The 11963-nt window shown below is 55.2% G+C and overlaps 1 protein-coding gene across 1 annotated transcript in view; it reads left to right on the top strand.

Annotated features, from left to right (window-relative positions):
- The window catches only part of MMP14 (matrix metallopeptidase 14 (membrane-inserted)), an 11260-nt gene extending 4026 nt beyond the window's left edge, over positions 1-7234 (top strand). Inside the window, exons 2-10 of the mRNA XM_011990628.1 lie at positions 966-1114; positions 1381-1503; positions 1878-2185; positions 2722-2883; positions 3188-3348; positions 3850-3988; positions 4109-4259; positions 4731-4846; positions 5183-7234. Coding sequence (XP_011846018.1) covers positions 966-1114; positions 1381-1503; positions 1878-2185; positions 2722-2883; positions 3188-3348; positions 3850-3988; positions 4109-4259; positions 4731-4846; positions 5183-5514 — 1641 coding nt within the window. The 3' untranslated portion in view covers positions 5515-7234. The remainder of the gene's footprint in view (positions 1-965; positions 1115-1380; positions 1504-1877; positions 2186-2721; positions 2884-3187; positions 3349-3849; positions 3989-4108; positions 4260-4730; positions 4847-5182) is intronic.
- Positions 7235-11963: the final 4729 nt, after the last annotated feature.

Genomic DNA, 11963 nt, shown 5'->3' on the forward strand with positions numbered 1-11963 from the left:
TTTTTTTGAGACGGAGTCTCGCTCTGTCACCCAGGCTGGAGTGCAGTGGCGCAATCTCGGCTCACTGCAAGCTCCACCTCCTGGGTTCATGCCATTCTCCTGCCTCAGCTTCCCGAGTAGCTGGGAGTACAGGCGCCTGCCACCACGCCCGGCTAATTTTTTTTTGTATTTTTAATAGAGACAGGATTTCATTGTGTAAGCCAAGATGGTCTCGATCTCCTGACCTCATGATCCACCTGCCTTGGCTTCCCAAAGTGCTGGGATTACAGGTGTGAGCCACTGTGCCCGGCCTCTGCTAAGAATCTTAAATAGGCCTTTAGGTTCTAAGCCACAGGTCAGATGCTGCTTGGATAAGGACAGTGACAGGATCCTGGCTCCAGCTGAATCACACCTCTTACCACATCCCGAGTTCCTAGTTTCCCCTTGTAGTGGCCAGCCTTAGCTCTAGCTCTTTTTCTGCCCTCCTTTCTAAAAAGATCTCAGCTGTGAAGGTCCCGGGGACATGGCCCTCCCATCCCAGGAGGGCCTCATGTCAAACCCAATAGTAGAACTCACTCAGCCTGTCAAGACCCCTCCCCACCCATCATGGGCATAGCCCATTCCCAGGTGGAACATGCTATATCTGCAAGAACACTGACATGGAGGAGAAAAGTGCTAGAAGGAATCACAGCTCTGAGAAGACATCTCAGAACTCCATTAAACTACCAAGGCTCGCTCTCATTTTCAAGAGAGCTACAGCCAAAAGCCTGTTTGGGCCCATAGCCCCGAGGGGACAAGCCCTACTGGGGCCTGGACCAGAGATCAGGTCTAGCCTGGGAGTTCCTCCAGACCTGCTGGCGGAGCCAAGCTGGGAACCCACTGCCCTTTCCTCACCAAGTCAAGGCTGTATGCTGGGCATTGTGGGGGAGGTAGAGGCACCCATCGACCAGGTGGGGATGCTCTAAGCCATACCCCTTTCCCTACAGGCCTGGCTACAGCAGTATGGCTACCTGCCTCCCGGGGACCTACGTACCCACACGCAGCGCTCACCCCAGTCACTCTCAGCGGCCATCGCTGCCATGCAGAAGTTTTACGGCTTGCAAGTAACAGGCAAAGCTGATGCAGACACCATGAAGTAAGTACTAGACCCTGGCAGGAGTTCTGCCTAGCACCCACTGACAATGCCAGCCCCAGAGATGTTCCTACCTGAATGCCTGGCTTGTGCCCCCCCATACCTCATCCCCACGTGCTGATCCTGACCCTCTCATGTTCACCCTGACCTCCTAACCTTGGCCTTTCCCCACATTGACACACAGCAAGTCTCACCTAACACTGACGCTGGAGACCTTTCTCTTTCATACGTTGCACTGACCCCAATCCTCACACCCAAACCCACTCCAGGGCCATGAGGCGCCCCCGATGTGGTGTTCCAGACAAGTTTGGGGCTGAGATCAAGGCCAATGTTCGAAGGAAGCGCTATGCCATCCAGGGTCTCAAATGGCAATATAATGAAATCACTTTCTGGTGAGTCCAGCAGGCAAGCAACCTTTCTCACATCTTGTAATTATTCCCTACCCACTGTGCTTATGCAGAGACTCAGAGACCTCCTGCCCTACTCCCCGCAGTTCCTGGGAAGCATCCCTGGGAGTGGGGAGGAAAATGGCTCTCATCTTGGAAAGAGGTGTAGCCATCAAGGGTGTACCCCAGTGCCAGAGAGCCAAAGCCTGAGGATCCCTTGTTCTTGAGACAGAGGCATCGTGCATGAGGTAGCAGGAAGAGTTGAGTCAGGCAGAGGTGGCTGGGCAGCACAGTCAGACCTGGGAGAGTGCAGGGAAGGAGAATGTTGCCCCTCGTTGTCCTAACACACCCCATCCTCTCCCCACGTGGCTGGACCTCAGCATCCAGAATTACACCCCCAAGGTGGGCGAGTATGCCACATACGAGGCCATTCGCAAGGCATTCCGCGTGTGGGAGAGTGCCACACCACTGCGCTTCCGCGAGGTGCCTTATGCCTACATCCGTGAGGGCCATGAGAAGCAGGCCGACATCATGATCTTCTTTGCCGAGGGCTTCCATGGTGACAGCACGCCCTTCGATGGTGAGGGCGGCTTCCTGGCCCATGCCTACTTCCCAGGCCCCAACATTGGAGGGGACACCCACTTTGACTCTGCCGAGCCTTGGACTGTCGGGAATGAGGATCTGAATGGTGAGCCAAGTATCCCTGGGACTTACTCTGGAAAAAGCCAACAGTCATTTGTAGGGGTGGTTCCCCTCCCTCCTTCCAAAATCTCGGGGCTAGAAGGGACCACAAAGACCTTCTGGTCTAACTGCTGACAAAAGCAGGAGTCCTGTTTGAGCTATTTACATCTGGTCCCTCCTCTCACCCACTGACTGGCTTTCCAGTCAAAGACTTCAAAGCATCCTTATCACCCACTTTTCCAAATTGATGTCATGTCTAGCTCCTGGGAGAAACGGGACTAGAGAGGGCCTTGGCTCCCCTTAACACAGGTCTTTCTGGGATGGGGGTCCTGCTTCCAAGCACTGTCTCACCTCCACCCAGAGGAGCTTGTTGACTGGCTTGTGCTTAAATGCCAGATAAAAAGCTGGACCTCAGAATTTGGTCACTTTGGATTGAAAACATGGGCAGCAGGCTTGGGGGTGAAACCAAAGCTGCTGGTGGGGAAGCAGGGAGGCTGAGGGAAGGGATTCAGGCTGCTATCATCACTGTCCCCATCCTTCCAGGAAATGACATCTTCCTGGTGGCTGTGCACGAGCTGGGCCATGCCCTGGGGCTCGAGCATTCCAGTGACCCCTCGGCCATCATGGCACCGTTTTACCAGTGGATGGACACAGAGAACTTTGTGCTGCCTGATGATGACCGCCGGGGCATCCAGCAACTTTATGGTGAGTAATCTACACCCACGCCTGCTCCCTCCTCTGCTCCTTCCTCTGCTCCTTGTCCCCTCCTGGTCTACGCATTTCCCCTGTTTCATGCCGTGCAGTGTCTGCACCGCCTCCTGCCAACCCGACGTTGCCTCTATCAGCTCCACTTTTGAGCCCACCTTTTCTGTCGCCTCCCAGTTGGTTGCTTCAGCCTCCCCTAGAAGCCCATCCACACCTTTCCAAGGGTACTGTCTGCCCATCTGTCTGTCCTTCCCTCCCCTCTCTCCTCCTAAGTCTGAAATGCCCCTCGTGTTTTCTGCCCCAGGGAGTGAGTCAGGGTTCCCCACCAAGATGCCCCCTCAACCCAGGACTACCTCCCGGCCTTCTGTTCCTGATAAGCCCAAAAACCCCACCTACGGGCCCAACATCTGTGATGGGAACTTTGACACCGTGGCCATGCTCCGAGGGGAGATGTTTGTCTTCAAGGTGAGAAGAAGAGGTGGGCTGGTTTGGAAGACAAAAGGGTTCTATGGGCCGGGCGTGGTGGCTCATGCCTATAATCCTAGAACTTTGAGAGGCCAAGGCAGGCGGATCTCCTGAGGTCGGGAGTTCGAGACCAGGCTGGTCAACATAGTGAAACCCCATCTCTACTAAAACTACAAAAAATTTGCTGAGTGTAGTGGTGGGTGCCTGTAATCCCAGCTACTTGGGAGGGAGGCTAAGGCAGGAGAATCGTGCGAACCTGGGAGGCAGAGGTTGCAGAGAGCCGAGATAGGGCCATTGCACTCCAGCCTGGACAACAGTGCGAGACTCCATCTCAAAAGAAAAGGAGGGGGGCTCTGTGGTAGGGCAGCTGGGTGGAAGTGACAACAGCTGGACTGAAAACTAAAATTGAGGAACAAAAAGCAGTAGGGGAGCTTTGGGGACTGAGCCAGAGATCTAGGCCGCAAGACGGAATGGACTCTTCCTGCATTGACTGACTTCCAGGAGCGCTGGTTCTGGCGGGTGAGGAACAACCAAGTGATGGATGGATACCCAATGCCCATTGGCCAGTTCTGGCGGGGCCTGCCTGCGTCCATCAACACTGCCTATGAGAGGAAGGATGGCAAATTTGTCTTCTTCAAAGGTAACCAGGCACTCCACTTTAGTCTTTGGGAGTGAGGAAGGTCTCCCCAGAGGAGCTGATTTCCTCTAAAGTCCCTAGAGCCTGCGTTGAACCCAGATGCTGCCCTCCTGTCCTCCCCAGGAGACAAGCATTGGGTGTTTGATGAGGCGTCCCTGGAACCTGGCTACCCCAAGCACATTAAGGAGCTGGGCCGAGGGCTGCCTACCGACAAGATTGATGCTGCTCTCTTCTGGATGCCCAATGGAAAGACCTACTTCTTCCGTGGAAACAAGTAAGACCTCAACCCCTTAACCCCAGGCCTTCCTCAGAAACCACCACCACCCCAAATTCCCTCAGTTCTGGAGAAAGACGCACTTTACCCCCAAGATGCTTCCTTGGAGAAGGAGCTGGCTGAGCCTCTGCTGTTGCCTAGAAATGGGCAGCCTCCTTTGGGCACCGTGTGAGTGGGATGTGACCGGGTCATTTCAGACCTGGTCATTTGGCACCTCCTGCCTCCAGCACTGTGCCTCCGCCCCAGCAGCCAGGCACTGTCATTAGGGCTGCTAGTGGCTCCTTGCAGCCTGGACCCTCCCTTCCACCCCCACCTTCCGCTACTTTCAGCAGCAGGCCCTCATTACTCAAAACCCCTGTCCCCACCCTGTCCGCAGCTATCCTTTGCCCACTGGTGGATTCGATCTGGGTCTTGCTGCCCTCTGAGGACATGCCCAGTGTCTGCCACTGCCCTTCCTTTCCCCTTCCCCAGGTACTACCGTTTCAACGAGGAGCTCAGGGCAGTGGATAGCGAGTACCCCAAGAACATCAAAGTCTGGGAAGGGATCCCTGAGTCTCCCAGAGGGTCATTCATGGGCAGCGATGAAGGTGAGAGGGGCAAGGGAAGGTGTCGCTGAGAGAAGGACGGGAATAGGGAGTTGAGGAAGAGTGGGAGGGAAGCCTGAGGGAGTGCTGTGTGGAAAACAATGGCGATGATAATACCACACACCAGGCGCTGGGCTAGGTGCTTCCACACGTGGTACCCATTCATCCCTACCACCTTCCAACCCGGTCCTATCGGCACCCCCATTTTACAGCTGAGGAAGCTGATGCTAAGGAAGGTGGAGGGGAGCTCAGCTGCCCTCACATTAACAGAGCTTCCCTCGCTCCTCTCCTCTCTTTGGTTCTTCCCTTCCTTACCACCTTCTGATTCACCCCCTGCAGTCTTCACTTACTTCTACAAGGGGAACAAATACTGGAAATTCAACAACCAGAAGCTGAAGGTAGAACCGGGCTACCCCAAGTCAGCCCTGCGGGACTGGATGGGCTGCCCATCCGGAGGCCGGCCGGATGAGGGGACTGAGGAGGAGACGGAGGTGATCATCATTGAGGTGGACGAGGAGGGCGGCGGGGCGGTGAGCGCGGCTGCCGTGGTACTGCCCGTGCTGCTGCTGCTCCTGGTGCTGGCGGTGGGTCTTGCAGTCTTCTTCTTCAGACGCCATGGGACCCCCAGGCGACTGCTCTACTGCCAGCGTTCCCTGCTGGACAAGGTCTGACGCCCACCGCCGGCCCGCCCACTCCTACCACAAGGACTTGGCCTCTGAAGGCCAGTGGCAGCAGGTGGTGGTGGGTGGGCTGCCCCCACCGTCCCGAGCCCCCTCCCCGCAGCCTCCTTGCTTCTCTTTGTCCCCTGGCTGGCCTCCCTCACCCTGACCACCTCCCTCCCTGCTGCCCCAGCATTGCATCTTCCCTAGATGGCTCCCATGAGGGCTGACTGGAAGGGTGGCCCTTTCCAGCCTCTGCCCCTCAGCGGAACCCTGTAGTTTTGTGTCTGTCCAGCCCCATCTGAATGTGTTGGGGGCTCTGCACTTGAAGGCAGGACCCTCAGACCTCGCTGGTAAAGGTCAAATGGGGTCATCTGCTCCTTTTCCATCCCCTGACATACCTTAACCTCTGAACTCTGACCTCAGGAGGCTCTGGGCACTCCAGCCCTGAAAGCCCCAGGTGTACCCAATTGGCAGCCTCTCACTACTCTTTCTGGCTAAAAGGAATCTAATCTTGTTGGGGATAGGGACCCTGAGACAGTGTGCGGGGGTGGGGACTGCCCAGCCACCCTAAGACCTTGGGAGGAAAACTCAGAGAGGGTCTTCCTTGCTTAGTCAGTCAAGTTCCTCGGAGATCTGCCTCTGCCTCACCTACCCCAGGGAACTTCCAAGGAAGAAGCCTGAGCCGTTGGGGACTAAAGGGACAGAAGAAACCCTTAGCAGCCCTATGCCTCTCGAATGTTAGCCTTGGATGGGGCTTTCACAGTTAGAAAAGCTGAAACCAGGGGTGCAGCTGTCAGGTAGAGTGGGGCCAGCGGGAGAGGCCCGGGTCAGAGCCCTGGGGGTGAGCCTGAAGGCCACAGAGAAAGCACCTTGCCCAAACTCAGGCAGCTGGGGCTGAGGCCCGAAGGCAGAGCAGCCAGAGAGGGCAGGATGGGCCCAAAAAGGAAAATGAGGACGTGCAGCAGCATTGGAAGGCTGGGGCCGGGCAGGCCAGGCCAAGCAGGGGCCACAGGGTGGGCTGTGGAGCTCTCAGGAAGGGCCCTGAGGAAGGCACACTTGCTCCTTCTGGTCCCTGTCCTTGCTGCCCAGGCAGCATGGAGGGGAAGGGTGGGGCAGCCCAGAGAAAGGAGCAGAGAAGGCACACAAACGAGGAATGAGGGGCTTCATGAGAGGCCACAGGGCCTGGCTGGCTGCGCTGTCCCGGCCTGCTCACCACCTCAGTGAGGGGCAGGAGCTGGGGCTCACTTAGGCTGGGCCCGCGCTTCCCTGGTGCCAGCACCCCTCAAGCCTGTCTCACCAGTGGCCTGCCCTCTCACAGCCCCACCCACCCAGCCCACCCATTGAAGTCTCCTTGGGCCACCAAAGGTGGTGGCCATGGTACCGGGGACTTGGGAGAGTGAGACCCAGTGGAGGGAGCAAGAGGAGAGGGATGTCAGGGGGGGTGGGGCACAGGGTGGGGGAAATGGGGTGAACGGTGCTGGCAGTTCGGCTAGATTTCTGTCTTGTTCGTTTTTTTGTTTTGTTTAATGTATATTTTTATTATAATTATTATATATGAATTCCATTCAAATCGTTTCTTTTTGTTAACAAGGGGCATGGGGAGGGGTGGGGGTGGGGGGGGCAGAGGCGTCTGACCCCAGGAACCTGCAGGGCGGGGCTGGGTCGGTGCCCTCTAAGGACAATTTTGACCTTGTTCAACCTTTCCACAAAGAATAAATTGTGTTTCACATTCCTTGTGTGGCTGAGCTCTGTAGAGGGTGATGGGCTGTGGGTGAAAGGAACTGGATGAGGCGAGGGCACGCGTCATGAGCAGCGTTTTCCATGAGGTGGGGTTTGGCATTTTTCATAAAGTAGTATGTTTATTCTTAGTGGACTAAAGGGATTCAGGGGCCAGAGTTGGGGAGCAGGGCATACCCATAGGGGGCAGTGGGGTGACTGACAGAGCTCAGCTGCTCTCCCACCACCTGGCTTAAAAGGCTGCCTTGAGCCCCAAGGCTCAGAGACAAGAGGAAGTGGTCAAGCTGAGGCCACTTGGAAAATCTTCCTAAATTGCATTACCCTGTCCTGTGACCCACCCGCAGACCCTCCGTTTCCTCATGCGTCTCTTCCAGAGGCAGGGGGAGTCCCATGATCATATTCAGCCTTGGGCTCACTGGCATGTCCTTCCCAGCCCTCAAGACCTAAGAAGTCTCTTCCAGACCTGGGGCTCTGCTGCTGAGACAGAAGGAAACAAGGGAGAAAGAGAGATAGGTGTTGCTGCTGGGCCTATTAGGAGCGGCCTGTCTCTGGCCAAACAGAGATCTCATCCTAATTGTCCGGAAGAACCAGGATGGTCAGGTTGGAAGGGCAGAATAACAAGGCTTTGCTTCCTCTTTCCTTAGAAACTCCTGCCCCAGACAGGGTTCCCAGGCTATCCACCCATCCTTCCTCTGAAACCAGCCTGGAGGGAGGAATCAGCCCAGTGCTGAGTCAGCTCAGCTGGAGGAGAGCAGCCCCTTTTTTTCACCCCCCTTCCCTTCCTGCCTCCACCCAGCCCACCCTGGGCTCCAGCCCAGACTCCCTCCACCGCCTGCCTTGCAGAGTCCTGGCCCCATCATGCCAGTCAGTCTATCCAGCTGCTATTCAGGGCTGGTTAGTGTGATTGCTTTGGCAGAAGGGGTACCCCACCTTCCTGTCTGCCAGGAACCCTGACCCTACGCCTGGCCTCCTGTACCTCCCCTGCCAACAGCTGTTTGGCAGAGTCTGTGTGTCTCGGTGGAATTGGACACCACCTCCGAACCACCCTTACCAGAGGGGATGGGGACCTTGACAAGGTGGCAGGGGAAGTCAGGGGCATCTGAGGGTGGTAGGGTCTGTGCGGGTGGCAAGGAACTCAAAGATGAGCTCATGGCCCCTTTGTGTTTTTGTGGTCCACATCTGGAGGCAATTACAGATGTTATCCAGTGGGAGTTTTGCAAAACACAGCTGGAGCCAGTGGAGGAGCCTGGGGAGGGGGGACTGCCAGAGAGAAGAGGAGGGGGAGCCTAGGGCTCCCGCGCTGGAGTGCGGTTTCCCCATCACGAGGAAATTGTTTGGCCCTGATTCTGGAATCACAAGATGCTCTCTGGAGCCAAGGGGGAGAGATGGGAATGGAGGACCAGAGACAAAGGGGGAAGAGGTAGAAGATGGGCTTATAAAATCCCCCACTGCTAAATTTGACTGGTTTAAAAAAAAACAAAAAAACAAAAATTAAAACAAGCAGAGAGAATTTCAGGGTGGAGACGCAGGGTCCCGTGCTTCTGACGTGCCTGGGCCTGCCTGATCCACCCCAGTGAGGCTGCCCGGGGACCCTGGGAGGTGCCTTAGTGATCACAAGGTCCCACTGAGTGAACCTCCAGGTCAGGCTGGGGTGAGGGGAGAGCAGAGGGCCCTGTGGCTTCCAAAAGACCTGCAAACTCTGCTTTCAGTGGCCCTACCCCGATTTGTCCGTTGGGCCTGACCCAGTTTCTATGGTTCCAAGTTCCTTTATTCGAAAGCAGCACATGTGAGTTGGAGCAGCCAGGAGGGAGCCAAGGGGAATCTTCAAGGAGGTTTGGGCAGAACCCAGGAAAATTGGTGCTAAGGAGACGCTGGACTGGGGGCAAGGGCTGAAGAGGAGCAGCACTCTGCCCACGACTGCACCCCACACATTTGGAGGGGGGCCACGGACTCCCTTGTCATCACCTCCCTTTCTCCAGGGCTCCTGGCACCAGCTGGGCCCATGACTGCAGGGCTGCCAGCCAGGCTCTGGGTCAGCGGGAAGGGAAGGGAAGATCTAAGAGGAGCTGGGTCCTCTAGAGGAGGGAGGACTGGGCAGAGAGACACCCCCACACCCCTCCAGACCCCCAAACACAATCTGGCTAGCTCTGCTGGTCCTTCACTGTCCCTCCCCCAGGGCCCCTTCTCCCCACTATCTGACAGATTTTCCAGTGGTCTCTTTCCCCTCTGTATCCCTCCTTCCCTTCCAGCAATGGTGAAACTAACATTTGCTGAGCTCCTTACAACACACAATGACACAGGCACTAATACTGTCCCCATTTTACAAATAAGGGAACTGAGACCCAGAAAGATAAATGACTTGATCAAGGTCACAGGTTGTTAGTCCAAATTTAAAACCCAGATCTTTCCAATTTACTTATTTATGTTTCTATACTGGCAGATCCTGGCAATCTCTTGGTGTCTCTTCCAGCATGGACCCTGGGTAGCTGGGCGTCTTCACGGCAGTGTGTGTTCTGGGGATCTGTCAACACATATATATTTGCTTATTGTGTTTTTTGTTGTTGTTGTTGTTGTTGTTGTTTTGAGATGGAGTTTCACTCTTGTTGCCCAGGCTGGAGTACAATGGCGCAATCTCGGCTCACTGCAACCTCTGCCTCCCAGGTTCAAGTGATTCTCCTGCCTCAGCCTCCCAAGTAGCTGGGATTACAGGCATGTGCCACCACACCCAGCTAATTTTGTATTTTTAGTAGAGACGGGGTTTCTCCACGTTGGTCAGGCTGGTCTCAAACTCCCAACCTCAGGCCGCCCACCTCGGCCTCCCAAAGTGTTGGGATTACAGGCGTGAGCCACCATGCCCAGCTGTATTTGCTTATTGTGCAGCAATATTATGGGGGGTAGGAGTGCAGAGGGAAAAGGACCCCACTTTGCCAGCCCATTGCCTCCCTTCTTGAGAGAAGGAAGGTGGCACCAAGACTCAGAAGCCAAAGGGATGGAATGAGACAATGGCAGCAGCTAAGGGAAGGGTGGGATTGGTGAATGTTTGTGTGCAAGGGCATCGGGGGGAGGGCGGAGGGCTTCAGCGGTGGTACCCATTCCCAAAGGCCCCAAGGAAACCCCAGCCAAGACTGCTCCATCGTCCTGCGGTTCCTGTACCCGTTTCCTACCTACCATCCCAAATCTGAACACACCTCTTTTAAAAGCTCAAGTCTGCACACCTAGCCCCAGCCTTGGGGGTTTCTGCCCTCTTCGCTCAGTCTTGTGAAAGTAGGGAGACCAGAGGCCGCCTGCAAGGGGCTGGGCAGCCAGGGCCTGGAAGCGAGGCAGGCCTGACTGGCCAGAAGCCACCTTCCAAATGAGCTCACACACATATTTTCCACCCTGGCCCAGGGCCGATGGCTCAGCTTCTTCCAGGCCAGCCTTCCCCAGCCAGGCCCAGCCCCCTCTGTCCTACCCTGCCACCAGTCCTGGCCCTAGGGGCTCCAAAGCAAGATCACTGGTAGCCCTCTGGCCAGGGCAGTCACTGGCATCCCCAAGGAGCAGCTTCCTCTGCCTCCATGCTGAGGCCATTTGCCCCCAGAGTCCCTTATTCCTTTGTGACTTAGAGAAGAAGGAGACCAGCTCCCTGCCTCCAAAGACCCACACCTGGGTAGAGAGGGATGTTAGAGGTGACAGAAGAGGCAGTGGAAGTAGTGAATGGGCGGAAGGGCTTCCTTTGAGTGCCCGAAGTAGCTCATTGACTCAGGGACCAGCCAGGTCTGGGAGCTGCCTCATCACGGGTTACATCCTGCTCACTCACTCAATTTCCTGCTAGGGGCACTTCTCTGACTTGGAGCAGGATGGGGTCTGGGTGAGGCAAGGCCAGGCTGACCACAAAGCTGAGAAAAAAGACTGGCGTGTCAGAAAGCCTAGTGGATTCATACACATGCAACAGGCTTCATTTCACTTTGGTTTGTCAAAGACATCACTCATTGCCCAGCTTCCAGACATGTAGCACCAGGCCAGAGAGCAGGATCAATTCCCCCAAACGCTCTCTCAGCTGCTCAGCACCTCACTCTGTGCTAGGAGTATGGCTGCCCTGACTGTATTTACTGGATCCAGTTATGTCCCCTGGAGTTCTGTGAGTTAGTATATTCAGACATGGTAGACAATTCTTCCCATTCTGGAGTCCAAGGTGATGGCCACTGTGAGTAGATCACACCATGTTGATCTCTCATACCAGGTGATGGTATAGTTCTGTCAAGGAATTACTATAATTTATAATACCAACCCTATCACAGCCACTGGAAAACAGGTTCTAGCCTCACTTTTCTTACAAAAGGGTAAAATAGTGCTAGACACACAGGAGGCACTCAATAAAAGTTTGTTGAATTACCAGTGGTAGTTGTGATTACATAAGTATTGTATACATATGTACATATTATGAACACATAAGTAGTGAATACGTAACTCAAATCATTGAGCTGAACACTTAAACTTAGTGCACTTTGTGAACTTCATTTTATATGTGTGTATATATACACACACACACACACACACACACACACACATATTTGTGTGTGTGTGAGACAGAGTCTCCCCCTGTCGCCCAGGCTGGAGTGCAATGGTGCAATCTCGGCTCACTGCAACCTCCGCCTCCCGGGTTCAAACGATTCTCCTGCCTCAGCCTCCCAAGTAGCTGGGATTACAGGCGCCTGCCACCATGCCCAGCTGATTTTTTTTTT

The sequence above is a fragment of the Mandrillus leucophaeus genome, unplaced genomic scaffold (assembly GCF_000951045.1).
Source record: "Mandrillus leucophaeus isolate KB7577 unplaced genomic scaffold, Mleu.le_1.0 Scaffold380, whole genome shotgun sequence".
NCBI classification, from domain to species: domain Eukaryota; kingdom Metazoa; phylum Chordata; class Mammalia; order Primates; family Cercopithecidae; genus Mandrillus; species Mandrillus leucophaeus.